The sequence below is a fragment of the Amblyomma mixtum genome, chromosome 4 (genome assembly GCF_055824585.1).
Source record: "Amblyomma mixtum isolate Tamu chromosome 4, ASM5582458v1, whole genome shotgun sequence".
NCBI classification, from domain to species: domain Eukaryota; kingdom Metazoa; phylum Arthropoda; class Arachnida; order Ixodida; family Ixodidae; genus Amblyomma; species Amblyomma mixtum.
This window is the reverse complement of record NC_143015.1, coordinates 144,671,679-144,692,614: the sequence shown is the minus strand read 5'-3', so window position 1 is coordinate 144,692,614 and position 20,936 is coordinate 144,671,679. Positions and strand designations below refer to the sequence as shown.

General features: G+C 49.6%; 2 protein-coding genes across 2 annotated transcripts in view; one reads left to right on the top strand and one right to left on the bottom strand.

Annotated features, from left to right (window-relative positions):
• LOC149348604 (uncharacterized) overlaps positions 1–20,936 on the bottom strand; it is a 172,829-nt gene that overhangs the window by 88,153 nt on the left and 63,740 nt on the right. The window lies entirely within an intron of this gene.
• On the top strand, positions 10,643–13,150 carry LOC149348609 (uncharacterized). Its single transcript, XM_089585861.1, has one exon. The coding sequence runs from the start codon at positions 10,800–10,802 to the stop codon at positions 12,978–12,980; it is 2,181 nt and encodes a 726-aa protein (XP_089441987.1). The 5' UTR covers positions 10,643–10,799; the 3' UTR covers positions 12,981–13,150.

The following is a 20,936-nucleotide window of genomic DNA, read 5'->3' as shown; positions in this document are numbered from 1 at the left end:
ACGACAGAACCATGTCAAAAATACGAAAAAAGGCGAAATATTTTGTTGTTTTGTCATAACGCTGTGTTTTTTTTTGTATAGTCGGATACAACTGAAACGCAGCGGCTTTTCACCGTAAGAGGAACCCCTTCCAACCTGTGCGGTCGCAATGCAGGGAGCGGCCTATCCCCCATCCTAGAGAGAAGGTGTTGTCCCCTTTCATCTACTATTCTCTGCTTTGTCACACAGCAGGGTCATGACAAATGGCCGACGCCATTACCTAGTTGGGGGTCCTTTTACCGGGAAAAAACCGCTGATTCCTAAGTTATATCCGACTATAGAATTGTAGTGATTTCTGTAGTAATTTTCAGTAGTCTGTAGTTGGGCACAACTTTTCTATAATAAGCACAGAAAATTCTGTTGTAGCTACAAGTTCACGAGCAAAAACATGCAGAAAATTTGTTCTAAAGACAAAAAATGTTCTGTTGTGTTTTTCGCCTGGGTCTTCTAATCTTTCGCGTTAAAACATGGTCTCGAGGCACAGAACGCGTGTGTTGTGTACGTGTCTGCCTCTAATTGTCTGTGTTTCTTGCGCTCTGTAAACATTGCTCTTGACGGTGCGAGGAACTCCCGCCCTTTTCCCTCCGAAAGTTGTGACTTCCACGGATGCTTGAAGGGCCCTGCTACACTGCTTGAAAATGGGTTCCAATAGTCAGAACTGATAGCCTGCTGCATCTATCCAACTCAGTGAATATTCGTGGAATCGATTAACAGCTGACCTACCGCGCTCTGTCGACTGCCGTAGCAGCTTGAATTATACGTCACCACCGCTTTGTACCACAGATTAGACACGTCTCGTAGTCAAATTGTGCTTATTTCAATTATCGCTACGACGCTGAAAGCAACTCCGGCTCAGTGCCGCATGCAGCAATCGCTGTAGAAAGAGTCCGGGCAAATAATGTTGAAGCCATTGAAACTCGTACACCAGAGGACGCCAGTCAAGTTGACATTTACTGCAACTTAATAGTACACACAGCGTGACATCATCAGTCAGCACCATCGCCGGCAGTAGGAGCAGCTGTGGAAGCATCCCGTGATGTTTCTTCGCACGTACCCTGACCGTCGTTCTTCCTGGAGTCGCTTCCACGTGGCGCTGACGAGACATCGTCTTCGGTCGAGGCAGAGCTTTCCGGGAGCCCTCCGGGAGCTTGTTCGGACGATGGTTCGTCTCGTGCAGTGACACAGGAGCATCCCTGGCGATGCGCCGACACGTCTTCGACGACAGCACCGGACGTCGGTACCCAGGCAAACTTGCACCGGGGCATGCGACGGCCCGTGTACCACTCTACGCTGTGGCACCAGGCGACGTAATCGCTCAATGCAGTGTCCCTTGCCAGCGTGCTGGAGTCCAGTTGCGTGAGGTCTACATGGCTTATTGGCACCCACACAACTCGACACGGAGGCACGGAATAGACAGCGGCATCTTCAGCCGGAGGTGTTGAAGACATGGCGGGAACTGGCATGGCTTAAGCAGTCGCCGCACGTGTTCCGTTGATAACAGAGCGCTGGCTTCTGGACAGTGGACACAACTATCAGACAGTTGACGTGAAAGTGGCCTGGCTTCGAAGACCCACCCGGTTTAGTAGCCACGCCTCGGCGGCTTTCGCCAGTGTTATCAGTGGGTGACTCACAGTTTTTGCTGGCGAAGCATGTCACAGACAAACCCCTATAGTGAGATACAACTGAAGAAGGAAGGGGCACATACCTGTGGTCGATTTTCAAGACCCCGTAGTTAATCCGGTTAAACCGTCGTTATCCCCCTTCCGCGTGCCCCTCCCTGCGATTTCACGCTAGCAGGTCCAAAGAGGTGGGTCAAGGAAAAGAATCGGTCGATGCCATTGGCTGCAAGGGCTCCTTTGAGTTTTTTTTTTTTGCATTCTACCCGACTATACTTCTTCCTGAGAAAGCTGATTCAGGGAAAGAAGTGACTTGATTTGACAGGTGATAGGATTCTGCGTTCGGGGTAAGGGGGGCTGGCATCCTTAAACAGGGTACCCCCCAAAGCGTTGGAAAGGGAACAGCTTTTCCAAGAAAAGCATTCGTGGTGATAAGGCGACAGCTGCCATGTAAGGGTTGGAGAAATCTGGATTTGCTACCGTACAAAGCTAAAACTCTACCATGGCGGCCTGAACTATTTTAAGGACAGGAATTAGATGCAGCGCCCTGTAGACTTTTGGAGTCACAGAAAACAGCCTTCACGACCTACTAATTTATCTTATTGACTTTAGCTTGCCAATGACCTACTTTAGCTTATCGATAACAGCTTGTAGAGTGGGAGATAGTTGACGATTAAGCTTCCCCTTTTCTTCACACAGCCCAAAATCCAGTCGCTGTGAGGGTCGTGGAAAGGTCTATAGATGTCGGCATCCAACTTCTGCCTGGCCGCCGCAGTGGCTCAGCGGTTATGGTGCTCGGCTGCTAACCCAAAAGACGCGGGTTTGATTCCGGCCGCGGCGGCTGGAATTTCTTTGGGGGAGAAAATCGAGAGGCCCGTGTACTGTGCGATGTCAGTGCACGTTAAAGAACCCCAGGTGGTCGAAATTTCCGGAGCCCTTCACTACGGCGTCCCTCATAGCCTTTGTCGCTTTGGGACGTTAAACCCCATAAACCAACCAAGCAACTACTGCCTGCAGAACGAGCCACATCGCCCCGCTGAAGGAGTTGTTGCTTTACAAGGTATCTGACTTCTAGATTTCTGAAACTCGTCTAAAAAGCCCCGCACGATTTGTTAACCCCTTGCAATTTTTTTTCTTTTTCACAGAAAAGCTTTTCTTAACCGTAACACACAGACTGGGAGGTGTTTGTCCGGAAAGCATGAAAATGTGTTTTATTTATCACATACTGCAGGCCAAAATATGGCCAAGCAGAAGTGGGGTACACCAAGAAACCTACATTGCACGTGCTAGTAATAATACGCTTTAAATAGCATGCACAGCAGAATACCTATATCGAAGCGACATTTTGTTTTTCTGTCACGAATAGCCCTATCCATGTGACGTCAGTTGAAGGGCCAGGCTATGCAGGAAACTGCGGCGCGCAGCAACATGGGGATCGCGTCGCATGTCACATTAGCGGGGTCACCCGGTTTTCCTGAAAATCCGATAATGACCCCGACCCGCCGGTCAGAAGGAGGGGGAAAGCTTATGCTGGCGCCATCCTGTTTATGTCTTGCGGCAACCAGGGTAAGCTATGGGCATAGTGAACTAATAGTACTTCATCACTATCATCAGCCTGACAACGCCCCGTACAGGGCAAAGGCTTCTCCCATATCTCTCCAATAACCCTGTCCCTTGCCAGCTGCGACCACTTTCTCCGCAAACTTCTCACTGTATCTCGAAGACTGTATCTCATCCGCCCACCTAACTTTCTGCCGCCGCTGCCATGCTTGCCTTCTCGTAGAATCCACTCCGGGTATAAATAACTTAAGAACGCAGCGGATGACAAAGCAGGGAGTGGTAGATGATCGGATGATCCTTCTAAGATCGGAGATACCCCTCTCTCCTATGTTGCGCCGCTCCCTGCATTGTCACGCTAGCAGGGTCATGAGAATCGGCCGACGCCATTGAATGAAGGGGGTCCACTAATAAGGGAGTAATTACTCACCCCCCGGACCAGGACGAATTTTTCTTTAACTACGAAGTTTCTGTGAAAGCTGTATAGCTTTCCTTTGTGGCCGTATGGCTGCGCTCGGGTGGACGTCAATGAGTAATTACTCCCTTATTACAAATCTACTCCACCTTGGGGGATTCCCCTAAATATTTGGTCAACACTGTTCCCACTTCGAGTTATAGATCAATTCGCTCTCGCCCTACCATAAGCTTGCCGTCCCGGTTAGCTCAATTGGTAGAGCGACTGCTCCGGTGTAGCGGTGGTCCCGGGTTCGAACCCCGGACCAGGACGAATTTTTCTTTAACTATGAAGTTTCTGTGAAAGCTGTATAGCTTTCCTTTGTGGCCGTATGGCTGCGCTCGGGTGGACGTCAATGAGTAATTACTCCCTTATTACAAATCTACTCCACCTTGGGGGATTCCCCTAAATATTTGGTCAAGGGGGTCCACTGCGTTCTTGAGTTGTATCGAACTATAGTACACTGTACTATTTAGCTTGCAATACCCACCCCTTCCCTCCATTTAATCCTAAAAGCTTAACACAAGGCAGCTTTTCTTCCGCGTCACGTCAGCGTCTCGTTGCCGCTAGGGGACCACAGCAGAGAGCGGCCAAACATATGAGGGCAAACAAACCGGCGTTTCCAGACGGGGGTGGGGCGAGATCACCGGTAAAAACCCTCGATTATTCCCTCTCAATAGATAATCGTTCTATTAATCGGTGACAGGAGCCTAATGGGGGGACAAAGGGGATAATTGCGCGGGAACAGCAGCCATGCTCTTGCATTCGCAGAGACTGACTGCGCCTATGGCGGGTACCATGCCGGGTACAGAAGCAGCGCGGATTAATCCGGAAATCGGTGCCAATGCGCGGCTAGTCATTGGTCGTCACCATTCTCCATCGACGAGTTATTTCCGGAACCGACACAGCTTTCATTTGGAAACATTATGTAGTTGTTTTATTTCTTTATACCCCAAATTCCAGCGTGGGTGTTACATGAAGGATACTGACAGCAGCTGCTCTTCAATGAGTTGTTTTAATGAATGCATTGAAGAGTGGTGGACGCGCAAGATCAATTGCGTTGGCAGGAAGGGGATTACAGTCCTTAGCTGCCATGGCGAGGAAAGCGTTTAGGTGCGCAGTGGTATGTGCTGATGGTGGATAAACTGCTTTACGGTGATCCAAACGATAAGAAATGGCATGAACAGTTCCGTCAGTCACCGCATGGGGCACGAGTTTTTTTCTGGGTGAAAAATATTTCAGTTCGTTTCATTTCAACTGGTGTGCCGTTACAATATTGCATTCTTCTGTCACGTTCATTTACAACTAAAGAGTAGATTTGATGTTTCTTCTTGGTCTGCCAAGCAGCAAGGCACCGATAGGTGGCCTTGTCGTAGAGTATCCGCCTCGCATACGGGGTTGCTTGGTTTGACCCCGGTAGCGCCGAGAACCCACCGTTGTTTTTAATGGGTACATCCCCTCACTTGGTGCTAAGCCTTACAAGGAGATCGAACTTTGAAAAGGTTCCAGTAGTGGCTCTGTGCTTGGTTGCCTTCAGAGGACACTGGGCGGCCCTTTCTGACCATGCGCGGCATTAGGGCACCTCGATCGGCCAGTATCGAGGCACCCTAGGCGCCATCTACATGTAGAGATGGGAAACACCTATTATCGGTGTCACTGGATACCTAAAGGTAAAATAGGTATGTGCGAAGCCCCGGCCTGGCGCTCGGCACTTCGTGTGGGTTTGCGGTCCTCGGAACCCCTTCAAGCCTAAACCACAGAAGGTCCGAAAGTCTCGGAGCCCACGGCGCGGTCTGCAGGGGAGTGTAGCCGAAGTGCCATCTATGGGAACCCATCAGCATAAATGATGCAGATGTCTTCCAGGCGGGTTCTCGGCCATTTAGGACGCTTTATTTGCTAAGGGGGTCTTGGTGCTCTCTTCTAAGCGGTTGTTTGGGACTATAATATTCTTTATTTGACTTCTCTGGTAGAGTGCACATGACGTCACTATATTGTTACTTGCGACGGAACTGTGTTCTGTCCACTAAGCGTGATGCTTTTCAGTGAGTCAGTTAAGTCATATGTGACGTCACATAACACAAGAGGGAAATTCTTGCCTATTTCCCAGCTGAAGCTTCGAAGCCTCAAGATGTGCCCGTACCAGCAGCCCAAATGTCAACTTTGCTTCAGTTCCAACTTTTTCTTTTTGTCGGTGCATCCTCCTTCGTTTCCTGCAATGGACGGCATGACGAAGCAAAACGCGTTCCTACAGTGTTGCTTGGCCATTGCGTATCGCTCACCTAACATCTTAGTGCCAATATCACACTGCTTACCACTCTTTTTGAGCCTTGTTTAGTTCCTTCTGTGCATCGTTTGCGTTGAAGATTTTCATCCCCTTTTGTGCTTGAATGGCGTAGCTCTCATGGATAACAGTGCAGGTGCAAGTCCACCTGGTTATCATTCAAGAGCACCCTTGTCTTTGAAAAGCACACGCTGTGTACACATGACTCTGTGCAGTGTACACTGCATGCATTGCAACGTTGATTGGAGGACAGGTTACACATGTTACGCAGGCCAGCCTGTACGAAGACGGGTATGAAGCAGGTGAAGAAGTAATAGGCCCCAAATGAAAATAGTTTGGTTTGGTTTATTGGGGTTTAACGTCCCAAAGCAACTCAGGCTATGAGGGACGCCGTAGTGAAGGGCTCCGGAAATTTCGACCACCTGGGGTTCTTTAACGTGCACTGACATCGCACAGTACACGGGCCTCTAGAATTTCACCTTCATCAAAATTCAGCCGCCGCGGCCGGGATCGAACCCGCGTCTTTCGGGCCAGCAGCCGAGCGCCGTAACCACTGAGCCACCGCGGCGGGGCGCAATGAAAATAGTATAGGGTATGTGAGACTCTATGGGAAGGCATTTGTGCAGTAGTTGCAGCCAGCGTTTCGCGTGGGATGACTCATTTTTGTTTTTGTTTGTCCCCACTCAGACAGCTAGGTTTCGACAGCTCGGTATCAGAGTTTCCACAAGATAGGTGGAAGCAAGATTCGGAACACGACGAAGACGACGTCTGCTCAGGCCGTTAGCTGCTCCTTTCGTCAAAAAAGAAAAAAAAAAGATTTACAGCAAGATAAGTCCAGCGAGGAAAATTAATTCATGACTCTGGTAAAGCATGTACTTCTGCGTTTTCGCTGGGTCAGAATGAAGTCCGATTGAAAAAAAAAAAAAGAGAACATAATTTCGAGAGGATAGGCTAACAAACGTAACAAATCGGAAAGCTAAGCTGACGCTGAGAAATCGTACCTGCCGGCAGCCTTGCAATCATTCCTTGCTGCCCGTGACGTGTTCGTGACGCGTGAATTAACCCTTCGCGATAACCGGTGATGCTGCGGAAACAACGTTGGCTGGAACCTTCTTTGCAGGGTTGAACAGTGCCGCTCGTGACAAGTGGGCACTTATTGCAGTGGCGGCTCGCGGTGGCTGAGGTTTGAGAGCATTCGGTGCTTTCCGCGCCGGTACCGAGGAAGCCGAGGCAAGAAGGACCCGCTTTCGACCGCAAGAAGCAGGGTACCAGGGCCGCATATACTGCTGGAAGAGAACCGAATCAACGACAAGGTTAGTGTGCCCCTTCTCCTTTCTTTGTTCGTCTTCGAGGCCTACAACGTCCGTGGTATAAGCGCAGTCGCCCAATGCCTCTGCCATTTCTCATCCTCGTTATATACCTCTGATATAAGTACACTGATGAAGGATGGGGAGCGGGGCAAGTAGGTAATATTTAATTGTGGGTCGTACAGCGCAATACAGACGGAACGAAAAAGTAGAAGACGACACATACTAGGACTCGCCTGTGTCGTCTTCTTTTTCGTTTCGTCCGCTGCGGTCTCATTTTGGTAGAGGCGAAATGCTAAAGACCCGTGTACTGTGCCTTGTCAGTGCAAGTTGAAGAACGCCAAGTGGTCGAAATTGTCCGGAGCCCTCCACTACGGCGTCCCTCACAGCCATTTGTCGATTTGGGGCGTTAAACCACGTAAACCATAGCCTCTGTCTTTCGCGCCTTTCAAGCTGTACCGCCCACACTGATAACGATATGCACACATTAGCATAGCAGACGGCCTAATATTTGGCATAATGTTTGACATCTAAATATCGGCAAGCTGGCACTCTGCACTTCATCTTTGTTATCATGCCTTGTCTGCACACTGCCCTTAGGGCACCTATACTTGTGGAGGAGGGTCGCTGTTCACGGTCCTCGCATTTTTCAGCATACTACATTGTGGCACAACGATAAGTACCATCTTTTTATAGCTTTAGCTTAATTTAGCCAACTGACATTTTGATAATTTGCCTTTGGTAATTTAGCTAGCATGTCCCCGGATTGTAACGCTTTTAGTGCCCTGTTTGCATTGCTCCGCGACAGCTATGAAAGTTATCTTGTCTGAGGTAGGTGCCGACACCGCCGTGTTCAACGTGTGCATAGCGATGGCTGCGGAGGCCTGTCGGCAATCCCGCGAAGCATAGATGAGTCCTGTCTGCTTCTTCCCGTCCATTTTGTTTTACCCACGAGCAGCCCGGTAGCCACTCGATAAGATATTTAGAACTTCAATTAACTTCTCGTGGCGATAGTTGTTGCTTTTTACTTAGAAGTGAGGAGTTGTGGTTGCCGTTTTCGTCTGCTGCCTGTAAAGTCGTCAAAAGAGGAATTCCAATGAATTCCTTTCGCAATGCACTGCAAAAGGGTTGTCACCACAGCATGCACAGCATAAAGTTTTGATGATCAGGATGAGCGTTTGGAAGCCGTCATTTTTCCAACACACTTTCGAACGCTGTGACAAACTTTGCTGCAAAAGTGTCGAACTTTGAAAATGGCTGACTCAATAGGAAATAAACGAAAAAAAAATTAAGGTAGTGCCTTATATGCACAGGGCTTCCCACGGCATCAAAAAAAAGTTGGTGTGAGGCAAGACGTTAACGTCGTCTTTTCTGCGCCATGCAAACTTTCAAGCCTTTGTTCTCGTGTTGCGTGTGGCAGAACCGGACCACCTGTGTACGACGCAGCATGAAAACTGTTAAATAAAATGTGTGACACCTGTGGTGTACAAGGTCATCCTGACTTGTGGACAACTTTACATCTGCCAAACAGGCCAATATTTGCCACGTATCATTGTAGTGTCCGTTCATTCGCGCAAGGCCGCAGGAAAGGGGTGTTATCATTTTTGTTCGTGACGCGAGAAGCGACCAGACTAATCTCGATTGATCACAGCCATGCCAAGCTGCATCAACGAGGGGGTACCCAAAAGAAACCGGACTTATTTTTGTTTGAACTTATTTGTTCACATTTTAAGCACAAACCTTCAATCTCCTTCAAAGTATTCCCCACTTGCAATGATACACTTGTCGAATCTTTCATTCCATTTTTCAAAACATTGTTTAAATTCATCTTTCGTGATGCTTGACAGTGCCTCCGTCGTTTTTTTCTTCACCTCAGCAACATCAGCGAAACGCTCTCCATTTACCTATTTTTTCATTCAAGGAAACAAAGAAAGTAGCAGGTCATGCCATTTTTGGTCCAAAATTGTCGTAGAGACAGGGCTGTGTGAGCAGGGGCATTGCCATGATGGAAAAACAAGTCACCCGACCGGCAAAAATCTGGCCCCTTCCACCGCACACACTGTTGCCCAATCTTTTCAAAACATCCAAGTAGAAAGCCTGGCTAACTGTCTGACCCTGCGGAACAAATTCTTAATGGACGACTGCTCTCACGTCAAAAAAACAAATCAGAATTGTTTTCAGGTTTGGTTTCACCTGACGAGCTGTCTTGAGGCGAGGTGAATTTGAAGTTTTCCATTGGCATGATTGTTGCTTTGATTCAGGATTCGATTCAGGAACACTTGAGTTGTCCCCATAGCATCGTCCTTGTACGTCTTTCTTAATATTTCAAGAGTTTCCATTCAACTTTTTCCGAGCAAAAATCAGAATTTCACCGGCGCACGCTGTTCACGAAAATCAGCTATTGCAAAAACGACGTTCACACAAAACAGTCGTCACTCTAAAACTCTGCCTAAACTAGTCTGACCTCTTTCAACGACGGCACTCGGCTCACTGACTCTAGAATGTTCGTTCTATGCGCTCCTAGTGGCAAAACGTGCTACCACAGAAGCTTTGCCGATCAAAAAATTTAGTCCGGTTTCTTTTGGGTGCCCCCTCGTACGTGTTTCCAGATTACTATAGATCATCTCGACCTGTTATCTCGAAGTTTCCTTGCCAGCTTTAAATTGAACGATGCCGCGATGCCGCATTCATAGTTCGACGACTGACGAGCACGTTTGTTGCTTACGCCGCCGGCGAGTGATTCAGTTCCTTTGCGGGCGCAAGTCAGCCCAAATAAAGAGCTTCGTTTACAAGACTTCTTGGTGTCTTCCTGACCGCTGGACTGCCGTCACTACAACGTGACAATACCTGATAGGCTGTGGGAGCACCACAGCTCTGAACTCCACTGACGGAGAACACCTGCCTTGCCAATGCCGGAATTGCGGCTGCTACCCGTTGTTTCGCCTGGGTATAGATAAGGGCAAGGTGGAGCGCGAAATTCTCGAAGCTTATCACGTCACCATGCAAGGTGACAATTGTATCAGCGCGGTGAACATCTCTGATGCAGCAGAAAATAAGTTTCCTTTCGCTGCAGTACTAGCGCCTCGATTTTCTGCCAGCTGTTGTTGATTGCGTATGTTTTTGTTGTGCTGCTCATGCTCAACTGGTTTTCTTGGGAACTGGACTTAATTCATTGAATCAGAGTCGATTGTTCTAGTCGCAGTCTGTGTCTCGTCTTTTCTCTCCTTCGTCGTTTTGCTGGTTTATTTCTCCAAGGGAATGAGGCCGTGGCTGGCAAGGGGCAGGGTTAATAGAATAGATATGGGAGCGGTCTCTGTCCTGCAGTGGGCGTGTTTAGGCTGATGATGATGAAAAGAGTGCAACAAAGCAGGGATGAATGGCTGTTTCTTTGTGCACACTGGCTGCATAATTTTGAAGTTGAAAACATGTCGGCATGTTGTGAACCCATTACAACGCATTGTCTTCATTTGTGCAGGTTGAAAACGACATAAAAAGGCCATCAACCGAAGGCTACGTAGAATTTACGGTGCGTACGGACCTGCGTCATGGCGGCCTCTCGGGAAGTTCCGGGAGCTGGACCTTCAAGCGGCACCCCCAGCCTCGTACTTGGCATCCCATGCACTCGAAACAGGAGCCGGGTTTGCAAACTGCTTCAGCGCCTGACAGCCTTCAACGACATCTTGTGGCATGCAGGCCTACACCTGATGGAAGACGAGCGCGACAATCTCGGGGACGTGAGCATTGTCATGGTTCCCGAAGCTCGTCGCGTGTGCGCATGCTCCAGTTCAGACGACGACTGGCCCTGCGATCCACTGAAACTCCTGTACCATCTGTTCACGGTGCATAGTTGCATCGTGGCTGTAGAGATAAACTACAGCATTGCGAACGCCGAGTTCCTGCTCACAGCCTTGGCGAGGATGCACAGTCTGAAAAGGCTGACCATATATGGAATACCCAGTGACAAACCAGATATTATTCAGTGCCTCGGTGGCCTGGTCACGTCTGTGGACTTCATTGAGGAGCTCGTGTTCCTGGAAGGTTACTGCCCTTTCGAAGCCGAAGCGACTCTTCCTGTTCGCCTGCTGGAACGAGAAGGAATCGCGCTCACGACTCTGGACGTGGCCGATTTGGAGATGAGCGCGCATCTAGTCACACGCCTGATTGAGGCTTTGACCAAGAATAACACCGTCACGGAACTTGCCGTGGGAGCCTGCGTCTTTGGGTGTGCATCCACCGGATCTTCGGAATTATTCGCCGGATACTTGGACAAGGGAAGCGGGACGCTAAGGAAGCTTACTTTGCGAGCGCCTCCTTTCAGGAATCGAACCGGGCTTAAGACCATAATTGAAGTAATCTGCAAGAATAACACGTTGGAAGAGCTAATCGCTGATTGGAGCGCAGCGGTTGAATTAGAATACGTGCTCTTCTCTAAAGTGGTTGCCCAGAACAAAAGCCTGCGTACTTTAAGCGCGCCATGTATGGCGTCTTGCGGCGGTTCGAAGCCGACGGCACTTCGCGCTGAGTGTTTTGCTGGGATGAGCCGCACAGACAGAATCCGCCCCTGGCTCCAGGCACTGTCTTCGAACCGCGTCCTAGCGAAGCTGACCATCGACCTCCACTGGCTTACGCGAGATGAATGCCGTGCCTTCTTCCAGGCTGTCGCGAGTAACCCATCCCTACAAACCGTTACTGTGCGGCATCTTACGGATGACTGGCATCTGAGGGAAATATGTCTTATGATACGAAACTACGGCCTAGCACAAAAGGTGTTCATCCAGAACTACCACCTGGGCCGCACCACTGTGCAGACTATTTCGGAATGTCCCGAAGTGACCACCCTCACGCTCAGTCCTGATCACCTCTTCCAAGCTGAGCACTTCAGCACTGCGTTAGAAACACTGGCTACCTGCAGCCACGTGACCTCCCTTTACGTCCACTGCAATGATTTCTCGCCGTTAATCTTTTCTGCATTGACCGCTTACGTAGAGGGCTCTTCCGTGCTCAAGAACGTCGAGTTCTATCTTGCCAGTGACATGGAGACACCGTGCGAGGAAATGTACAAGGAACTCTGCCGCTCTGTGAGTCTTTTGGTTGCAGCATTGTCGGCGAACGTCGGCATCAGAAAAATCGTGCTGGAACTGCCCTGTTTGCACTACACGGACTGTCAAAAGCTGGCCGACGCCGCCTTGAAAAGCCGGTACCTGCACGAATTAGTTCTCAGCACGGTTGACGACACATTCTGTAAGCTCTTTCTGTCCTACCTCTTACCGAAACTGGAGCAAAATTACACCCTCCTCCATCTGAAACTCGTCGACAGCAAACCGCTTGACGACGGGATGGTAACCGTGCAGGACATAACCAGGCGCAACGCCAGCCTCGTTAATCGGGCCGGGTGCTTCGTGATGGGTGATCACGGAGCGTACTGTGCGCGTTCCGTGGAGCTTGTCGCCCATCACCCGAAGCTCGTCGAGGTCGTTCAGAGTCGAGCAGGTGTGGACCAAGTAGAAGCCAGGGCGATGATTAGACGCGCCCTGACGCTTCCTTGTCTAACTGGATTGGACGAGTATATGAGGCTAGTTGGAGTCGTCAGACACCGCGTTGTGTGCCAGGTACCGAGTTTTGCGTCTTCTGAGAATAGTAGTAGCATGCAACTGGACATGTTGAACTATGACTGCTGGTTGCACATACGCAGCTACCTGAAGGTAGCGGACGTTGTACAACGTTGACGATCTGATCCTGAAAGACCGGACGGAGAAAGATTTGAGAGCAACATTCGGTGAATCGTCCACGGATAAGTTGCAGAGTAAAATATTTCAATTTTGTGTCTAGTGCCTGAAGCAATGCTCAGTTATCCTTTCGAACTGTGATTTATGCATTCAATGGAGGTGGACTAAAAAAAAATTCCGGGGAGTGGATGAGCATGCGTTGAGTGTGGTCACGTGCCGCATGATATTTGATGTTTAAGTGTTTTATCACTAACGGCCCGTTTTAAAAATTGTTTCCGTGACGGCCCTTTACACCTCACTGCTTTTATCGCTTCTACCTTGTTCATAATCCGTAGCCCATCTTTTATCAACTGACATGACTACTCGGTATTCTGGTGGTCGCAGAGCTTCTTCTTGATGTACCGCCCTCTTCATTGACTGCATAATGTTAGTGCCTCCGAAAATAAAATTCATTTGATAGCCAGCGTCTGTGTGTGCCTTCCACTGTTTCTGTCCCTAGTCTCATGCGTTGCGCTGTATATTCGCCATGCAGAGACAACTAGCCCGTGAACTAACTCTTGTAGAATTCAAAGGGACCAGCAAAAAGCTAACAGTGCACTACATTGCCTCCATACGGGTATAAAGTAACGCCGTAGAACTACGCAAAATATCTCTGCTGATCGAGTTTTCGTGGTGGATTGATGGGGTGAAAACGCGTCCTCTGCTGCTTATTTACAGTAAACGGTACGCACTCACACACTTTGGAAAGACGCTTAGGATGAGTATTTACACACGCTGTGCTAAATAGAATTGTGCGATGAACAGAAGAATGCAAGATACAAGGTTTAAAATGACAAATAAGTATTTACTACGTGCATGCGTCGAGCGGGACACTCCAGCCTGGAAAGAGGGATCACCCGAATGCAAGCGGAAACGAGAAAAGCGGGGCAGCCTAGTGAAGAGCAAGGCCCGAGACGACACCGCTTGACAGTCGGTGACAAGCGGTGTCGTCTTTAGAGGATAACATTCGCGTCAGTGGCATTATTTTTTTTCAATCCAGCTACCGCCTCTCGACACATCGTCACCTACTGAACAACAAATGAATGAAGGCCACAGATACAATCCAATTCAACAGCCGCAATTACTGTTTCGTGCCCCACTGCACGCGAACCATAAGAACAAGACCATTGGAGCAGCACTTCGTAATCAGGAGCCGTTCGCAGCGGGCTACCGGCATGTTCGGTAATAACGTCAGTGCAAAAGGGTAAAAAGAAGCCTGTTGACATCGAGATGGACGACTCACGGAACTTGTGGACCGCCGAGCGCATAGATTTCCTGGTGCGTCTGAAGTCTCTGAGACCGGTACCACGTCAGCCTACGCCAGAAGGACAGGGTCTGCATGATCTCAACACGCGAGACTCCAAGCTTGCCAGCCGCGTCCGCGTCGAGGACTGCGTGGTGGCGCTGGCAACAGAGTAGCTGCAACGTCAACTGTGCGTCGGTGTAATGCAAGCGGCTCAGCCGCAACGCGCCGTCATCCTTGGTGAGCATATCTACGAGGACGAACTCCTTCTAGCCTCCCTGCAGAGGTCGCTTCCCGTGCGTGTCCGCGTCCTGCGTTCTCTTTGGTGCTGGAGCTGGGATGGCTTCAAAGGAGTGTACCTCATGGAACTTGACGTCTTCATGGCGTTCTTGGCTGAGGGGCTCACGTGGACAAGCTATGTTCCCGTCCTGATTCTGCATGACTTCCAACACTATCTGGACCCGCGGCACCCTTATCGGAAGATCGTTCTTTTGTTTCAAGAATGTCGAGAGCGAAAAGCGTCCTCCACAATGCGGCTACTTGCTATTGTGGATAAGTTGGAGGTCTGCAATCTCGACGCCCTTGAATCAGAATTGTAAAAACTGCGGTCGCCGCTGGCGCTAACGTGCTGCCTCGGAACTCCCTCCAGGCCTCATTCTAAGGACGTCGTCGTAGAAATCTGCCCAATTAGTCTGCGTCAACGGTTCATAGATGAATGTGAGGTTGGCTGCTTTGACGGGCAGAGTATACAGCACCTAGACATGACGATTCTACGTCGTGGCATTGCAGCTACATGCCGCCGAGCCGAAGATACGGTCCTGTGCACTCCACGGATGGACGTTCGAAATTTCTCGTCACATTTCGGGAGGAAGCTTATGGAGGTGAAAGGCAAGGCGCTCTTGGATTATGTGGAAGGGTCTCTGGCCTTGGTGTCGACTGGGGCTTCGCAGCGCACGTTCAAGGAGGTGATCTACGCTCAAGGGTCAGTGGCGATTATCGAGAAGCCAGACGACGATGCTCCCGAGGCGCCGGCCGTCTTAGTAGCCACGATGTGTGATGTGCCGACGCTAGCCGTGTACCGCTGGGACGCAGTGTTGCTCTGTGACCTGCCTTTCGGCGTTGCATGCGACCCGCTGTTCAGGAACGCAAGGCGGAGAATATTTCTCACTACCGAATTCGAGCGGATGGCCTGGCGGCAAGCTCTGGAGCTACAAGACGACCTGGAAGTGCTGCTGAATCGCGTCAGTGAGTAAAATCAGGAAATCTTCAAAAAAGTTTCGCTATTCGTATCGTGCCGGAATTATGTGTAGGAAAAACAGCTCCTTGTTCTATTTTGTTCGCAGTGGTGTGGAAACTATGAGCTCCGAGTTACGGCTTCGATAAGTGTCGGATTTAGCATCTATTGGCAGCAGTAAATACTTCTCGCCCCCTTGTTTTTCTTGGCGTCAAGGCCACGGAATGTAGAAATGCATTCTATGGCTATGCAGCCTGGATTTTTTCCCATTTTTTGGTCACATCTGATGGCAGCACCTATCACCAATCCCTAACCAGTGGGCTGTGGTCATCGGAGGCCCTGAGGGCCAGAAATGGCTTGTAAGCAGGGCCACCGTAGGAGCTTCGGCCATGGAATCTTGAAATAGGGACTCCAACCACAGGGTTCATACCAAATTTAATCAATAAACATTTTCAAGCAAAACAAGAGCCGCACACTTATCAGATATCCACACCATACATTGAAAAGAGAGGTCCAAATGCTCAGCTTTTTGTCTTCGATACCATTCTCCTTAATGAGCGATGCTGTTACAAGGGAAGATGAAAAGGTTGAATTTGTGCGTAGTATTTTCAGCCCCACAGCTGTAGCGGCTTACGCCAATATGGGTGAGTAGCTCAAAGTCATGTTTTACAGTTGGAGCTTATAGCGCTACTTGAAAAGGGGCTCCTGGGCATGAATATTACATAACCGTTATAAGCCCCAGATTAAGCATGAACACCCAACTTATACGGTCGTGCTCGTACCGATGATTTTTGAAGCGAAAAGCTTCACTACGAGGGTTGGAGCCGAGCTTCGCCTATGCCGCATGCTGCGACCGAGTGACGTCAGGGAAAGGAAACGACGCCTGTCTCTCATGTCTCGGTGGTCACCCAAACCGCGCCGTAAGGGAAGGAAAATGAAATGAAAATTGGTTTTAAGGAAACCACTGTCTCATATATCAGTGGACACTCGAACCGCGAAGTAAGGGCCTTAAGGAAAATGAAATGAAATGAAAATTGGTTTTGAAGCGAAAAGCTTCACTACGAGGGTCGGAGCCGAGCTTCGCGTATTCCGTATGCCGCGACCAGGTGACGTCACGCGCAACGCAGCCGCGCGCTACTGCGCATGTGCGTCGCCTTCTCGCTGTCGCTACAACTGCGCGTGCTTCGCCTCCTCGCCCACCGTTTTACCTTTCGTTGCAGCCGTGTGTTGCCCGCGTCGCAGCCGGCAACCCTCCTCTCCGCATTCCTGCGGGCAGTTTTAACCGCTCCGATTTCCGTCTGCTCCTCCGCCTCCGTACAGGCAGTGTGTGTGTGGATGAAGTGGACAATCTTCTCTCCTGCTGGGGTCATCGTCTTGGGGCACCTCTCGTACCGGGATGGTGGTAGGCCCAACTGCATCATCATGCCACCCACAAACTTCAAGGATCCGAGAAGCGTAAAGCCAGATGTCGGATACGGTCACACCCTGGTAAGCAGAACGAGTGCAACGAAACTTCGCTGTTATTCGTCGGTCGCAGTTTCACCTCCCCTGCAGCATGGTTTCAGCCAGTGATACCGTTACGTAATCAGGGACAGATTGGGCGTAGCCAAAGCTTCTAACAGCCAATGCTGCGAAACAGATACCCCTTAGTCATAACTAGAAGACATTGGGATATTCATGGCGATATAACGCACTCGTATCTGCATGGTTCTTTGAAGCATGCTATTACCGATAGATGAGTGTTGCTATTACGCACGACTGTGTCGTCTATTTCTTAGTCACATACTAGGCCTTTCGTGCTGTTTACCCCGTGTTTTTAGAACCTGAGATGATATTGGTTTATGGGGGTTTAACTTCCCAAAGCGACTCAGGCTATGAGAGACGCCGTAATGAAGGGCTCCGGAAATTTCAACCAGCTGGGGTTCTTTAACGTGCACTGACATCGCACAGCACACGGACCTCTAGCATTCCGCAACCATCGAAATTCGAACCCGCGTCTTTCGGGTCAGCAGTCGAGTGCCATAACCAGTGAGCCACCGCGGGGGCGTGTTAGATGGCACTGATCGTGAGGCGATGACCATGATGTTGTAGGCAATTCGGTCTTCATCTTCTTCTTATCCGAACATACAACGGGCGATCCGCCAACCTATTTATCCCGTCTCAGCCCAAACCTAAGCAAAAAAACCTCATTGCTGGTTCGGTAAAATGTTGTTCCCGAAAGAGAGGGTTCAAATGCTGATAGATGGCACTGCCAGCGGTGTATTGCTTCCTTGACTGCACTTGTTAATCAGTAAAATTTGATTCATTCGGCGGATTCTGCTGTGTTCGGAAAGGACAGTACGGTTCACCACCGGTCTGGGGGCGTCATCCAAAAGGACAGCATGCGAGCCCCTCCCGCGATCATACGAATTTAGGCCTCACAGAAAAATAAAAGGAGCAGGTGTTCACATTGTAGCGAACCACGACGGCCGCGCCTTCCTTTCACACGTCGTTGAAGCTCTGGTCGCCAAATGTCGCATCGTACATCGAACCACCACTGCCTACCATCCTCAAACTAACTGGCTGACCGAGCGCTTCAACCGTACTCCCGGTGACATGCTCACGATGTACTTCAAGACAGATCAGACCAACTGGGACGCTGTCCTCCCTTTCCTGACCTACGCGTACAACACCGCCACACAGTCAACCACCGGCTTTACCCCTTTCTTTCTTCTGTATGGGCGTGAGCCGTCGTCCACGATGGACGCCTGCGAGTGGACGCCCCTCTCCGAGGTCGCAAAGCATGCAGAGGAATGCCACCAGTTGGCGCGCTCTTTTACCTCCGAATCCCAAGGCCGCCGTAAGCATCGCCACGATAACGATAAGAGGCAACACATTTTTCCGGTTGGATCCCTTGTTTGGCTCTGGGTACCAGGCACACCATCAGGATTGTCGTCAGAGTTTCGAGTGGAATACCACGGGCCTTATCGGGTTGTCCAGCAGACGTCCCCAGTCCATTACATCGCGGAGCCGCTCCACCCCTCTTCGGACTTGCGCCATCGTGGCCGGGAAACCGTCCACGTCAGCCGCCTGAAGACTTACTACGACCCGCTCCTCTTGCGCTCGCCATAAGTCGCCAGGGTGGCTCCTCTTCGTTCCCGGGGCAATTGTAGTGAACCACGACGGCCGCGCCTGATACCGCCTGGGCAGATCAAGGCCGACGCGCCGACGAAGACGAAGCACCGATGAAAAGACGAGGTGCCGCCGCGCTGCCAGTCTTTGGAGTAGCAAAGACTGGCGCTCACGCAGACTCGAGGTCACTTTCACGCGTTTGCGTTGCCGAGATCCTGTGCTGAATTTTTACCTTCACAAATCTGGTCTGGCGGTTTCTCCACTGTGCCCATTTTGTGCCGAGCCTGAGACACTGGATCATTACCTGCTGTTCTGGCGCCGATTCTCTTCTTTGAGGAGGCGGCTATTAGACATTCTTTTTCACCAGCTGGGTCTGCCTGTGTCCACTGAGGTTGTTCTTTCCTTTGGCGCTACTTCGTTTGCACGAAGCAACAGGAGTGCGCGCTGTGCAGTTCAAAAATTTCTTCTAGAAACACAGCGACTCCCATGCTAATATTAATTTTATTTATTTATTTTTCAATTTGTTTTCATTTTTCTGATTATCAAACAGTTCATTTATGATTTATTTTTATTTTTACTTTTCATTTTTTCTGTCTCTCTTTCAGTCAATACAAAATTGAACCATTCCATGTGTTGCATTCGAATTTGCATATAAAGCCGTCGTCCCTTACGATCTCCCAGCTAACAGGATCCCTGTCGTTTCGTCGGCCAATCTGTCAGCCTATACCCTATTACTACTCCTTTCGCTCTAAAACTGCTAATCTTTCCAACAGTTCACCGCCTGTGTCTTGGCCACTCCCCCGTAGTGGGTATGTGAAATTTTACTTGAGGCCAACAAGATCGGTTCGGGTGGACTTAGAAATTGCTTAGGTGCCCCATATTTTTTATTTTGGCTTGTTACGGTTTGGCCAAGGTCACCGTCAAGGTCAAACTACACACAAACTCGTTGAGCCGGTATCTTCTCATGAATAGGTGCTTGCGCATTCAAAATTGGTTGGTTCGTTTATTGGGGTTTAACATCCCAAAGCGACTCAGGCTATGAGGGACGCCGTAGTGAAGTGCTCCGGAAATTTCGACCTACTGGGGTTCTTTACGTGTACTGATATCGCACAGCACACGGGCCTCTAGAATTTCGCCTACATAGAAATTCGACCGCCGCGGCCGGAATGGAACCCCGTCACCATAATCACTGAGCCACCGCGGCGGCACGCACACTAAAAATTTAAAACGGCGATTACTACTGCTAAACAAGAGATTCGGCGACACATACTAAGTTGAAGACCGAAATCTAACCTGCTGCGCTAAGAAAGCTTGATAATTAGAAAAACAGCGGCTGCAGAGTAGACATCAATGCTTTGATTACCATCTGAAATGGCATTTTAACCTGAGCACAAACTATGGTACAGTGCAATGAAATTATGATGAAAACTCTAAACTTCTCACGTGTGTGTATATATTAAATAGCGAACCATGACGGCCGCGCCCGATGTTTCCGAGGAGGAGGATGAGAAAGACGGAGCACCGCCGTGCTGTAAGAGATCGCTGCTTGGTCTTTTGCAATTACATCCTTAGTTTTACCATCATCAACATCAGCCTGACTACGCCCACTGCAGGGAAAAGGCCTCTCCAATGTCTCTGCAATTAACCCTGCCCTTTGCCAGCTGGGACCACCGTATCCCCGGAAACCTTTTCAGCCCGCCTAACTTTCTGCTGCACTCTGCTACGCTTGCATTCTCCTGGAATCCGCCGAATTACCCTGAAAGAGCAGCGGTGATATTGGCTTCGTAATACATGTCCTGCCAGGCCTATTTCTTCCTCGATTTCAACTATTGTGATTACCTCGCGTTGGTTCCCTCGCAATCTGCCCCCTTCTGGACTTATAACGTTACGCCTATCATTTTTCTTTTGATAGCTCGCTGTTTCATTCGTTTGCGGACCCTCTTTCACTATTACAGCAACATCCCAGGCCCTCTTCCAAGCGTTTCACCCCAGAAGATCCCAGCACCAGGCCGACGGAATTGTACTCCTTATGAAAATGTTTATTGCTTGACGAAGCTCTCCACAATAGCTTCGGTGGTCCGAGATGCAGCTAGTTGTTTCGAACAAAGATAATCAGCGCCAAATGTAGGTCCCGTATGCGAGCACCATCCGTACTCCTGCCCTGCCCAGACACATATGCTTGAAATGCGGTTGAGGATTTCCACATCAGCAAACCACTGCTGAGTCAGTAATGCGTGTCATATGCCCACCTTATGTGTATTCAAGTACAGCTGACCTTCGAAACCGACATATAAACATCGATGAGAACCTTTATGTGCAACGTTGCCTT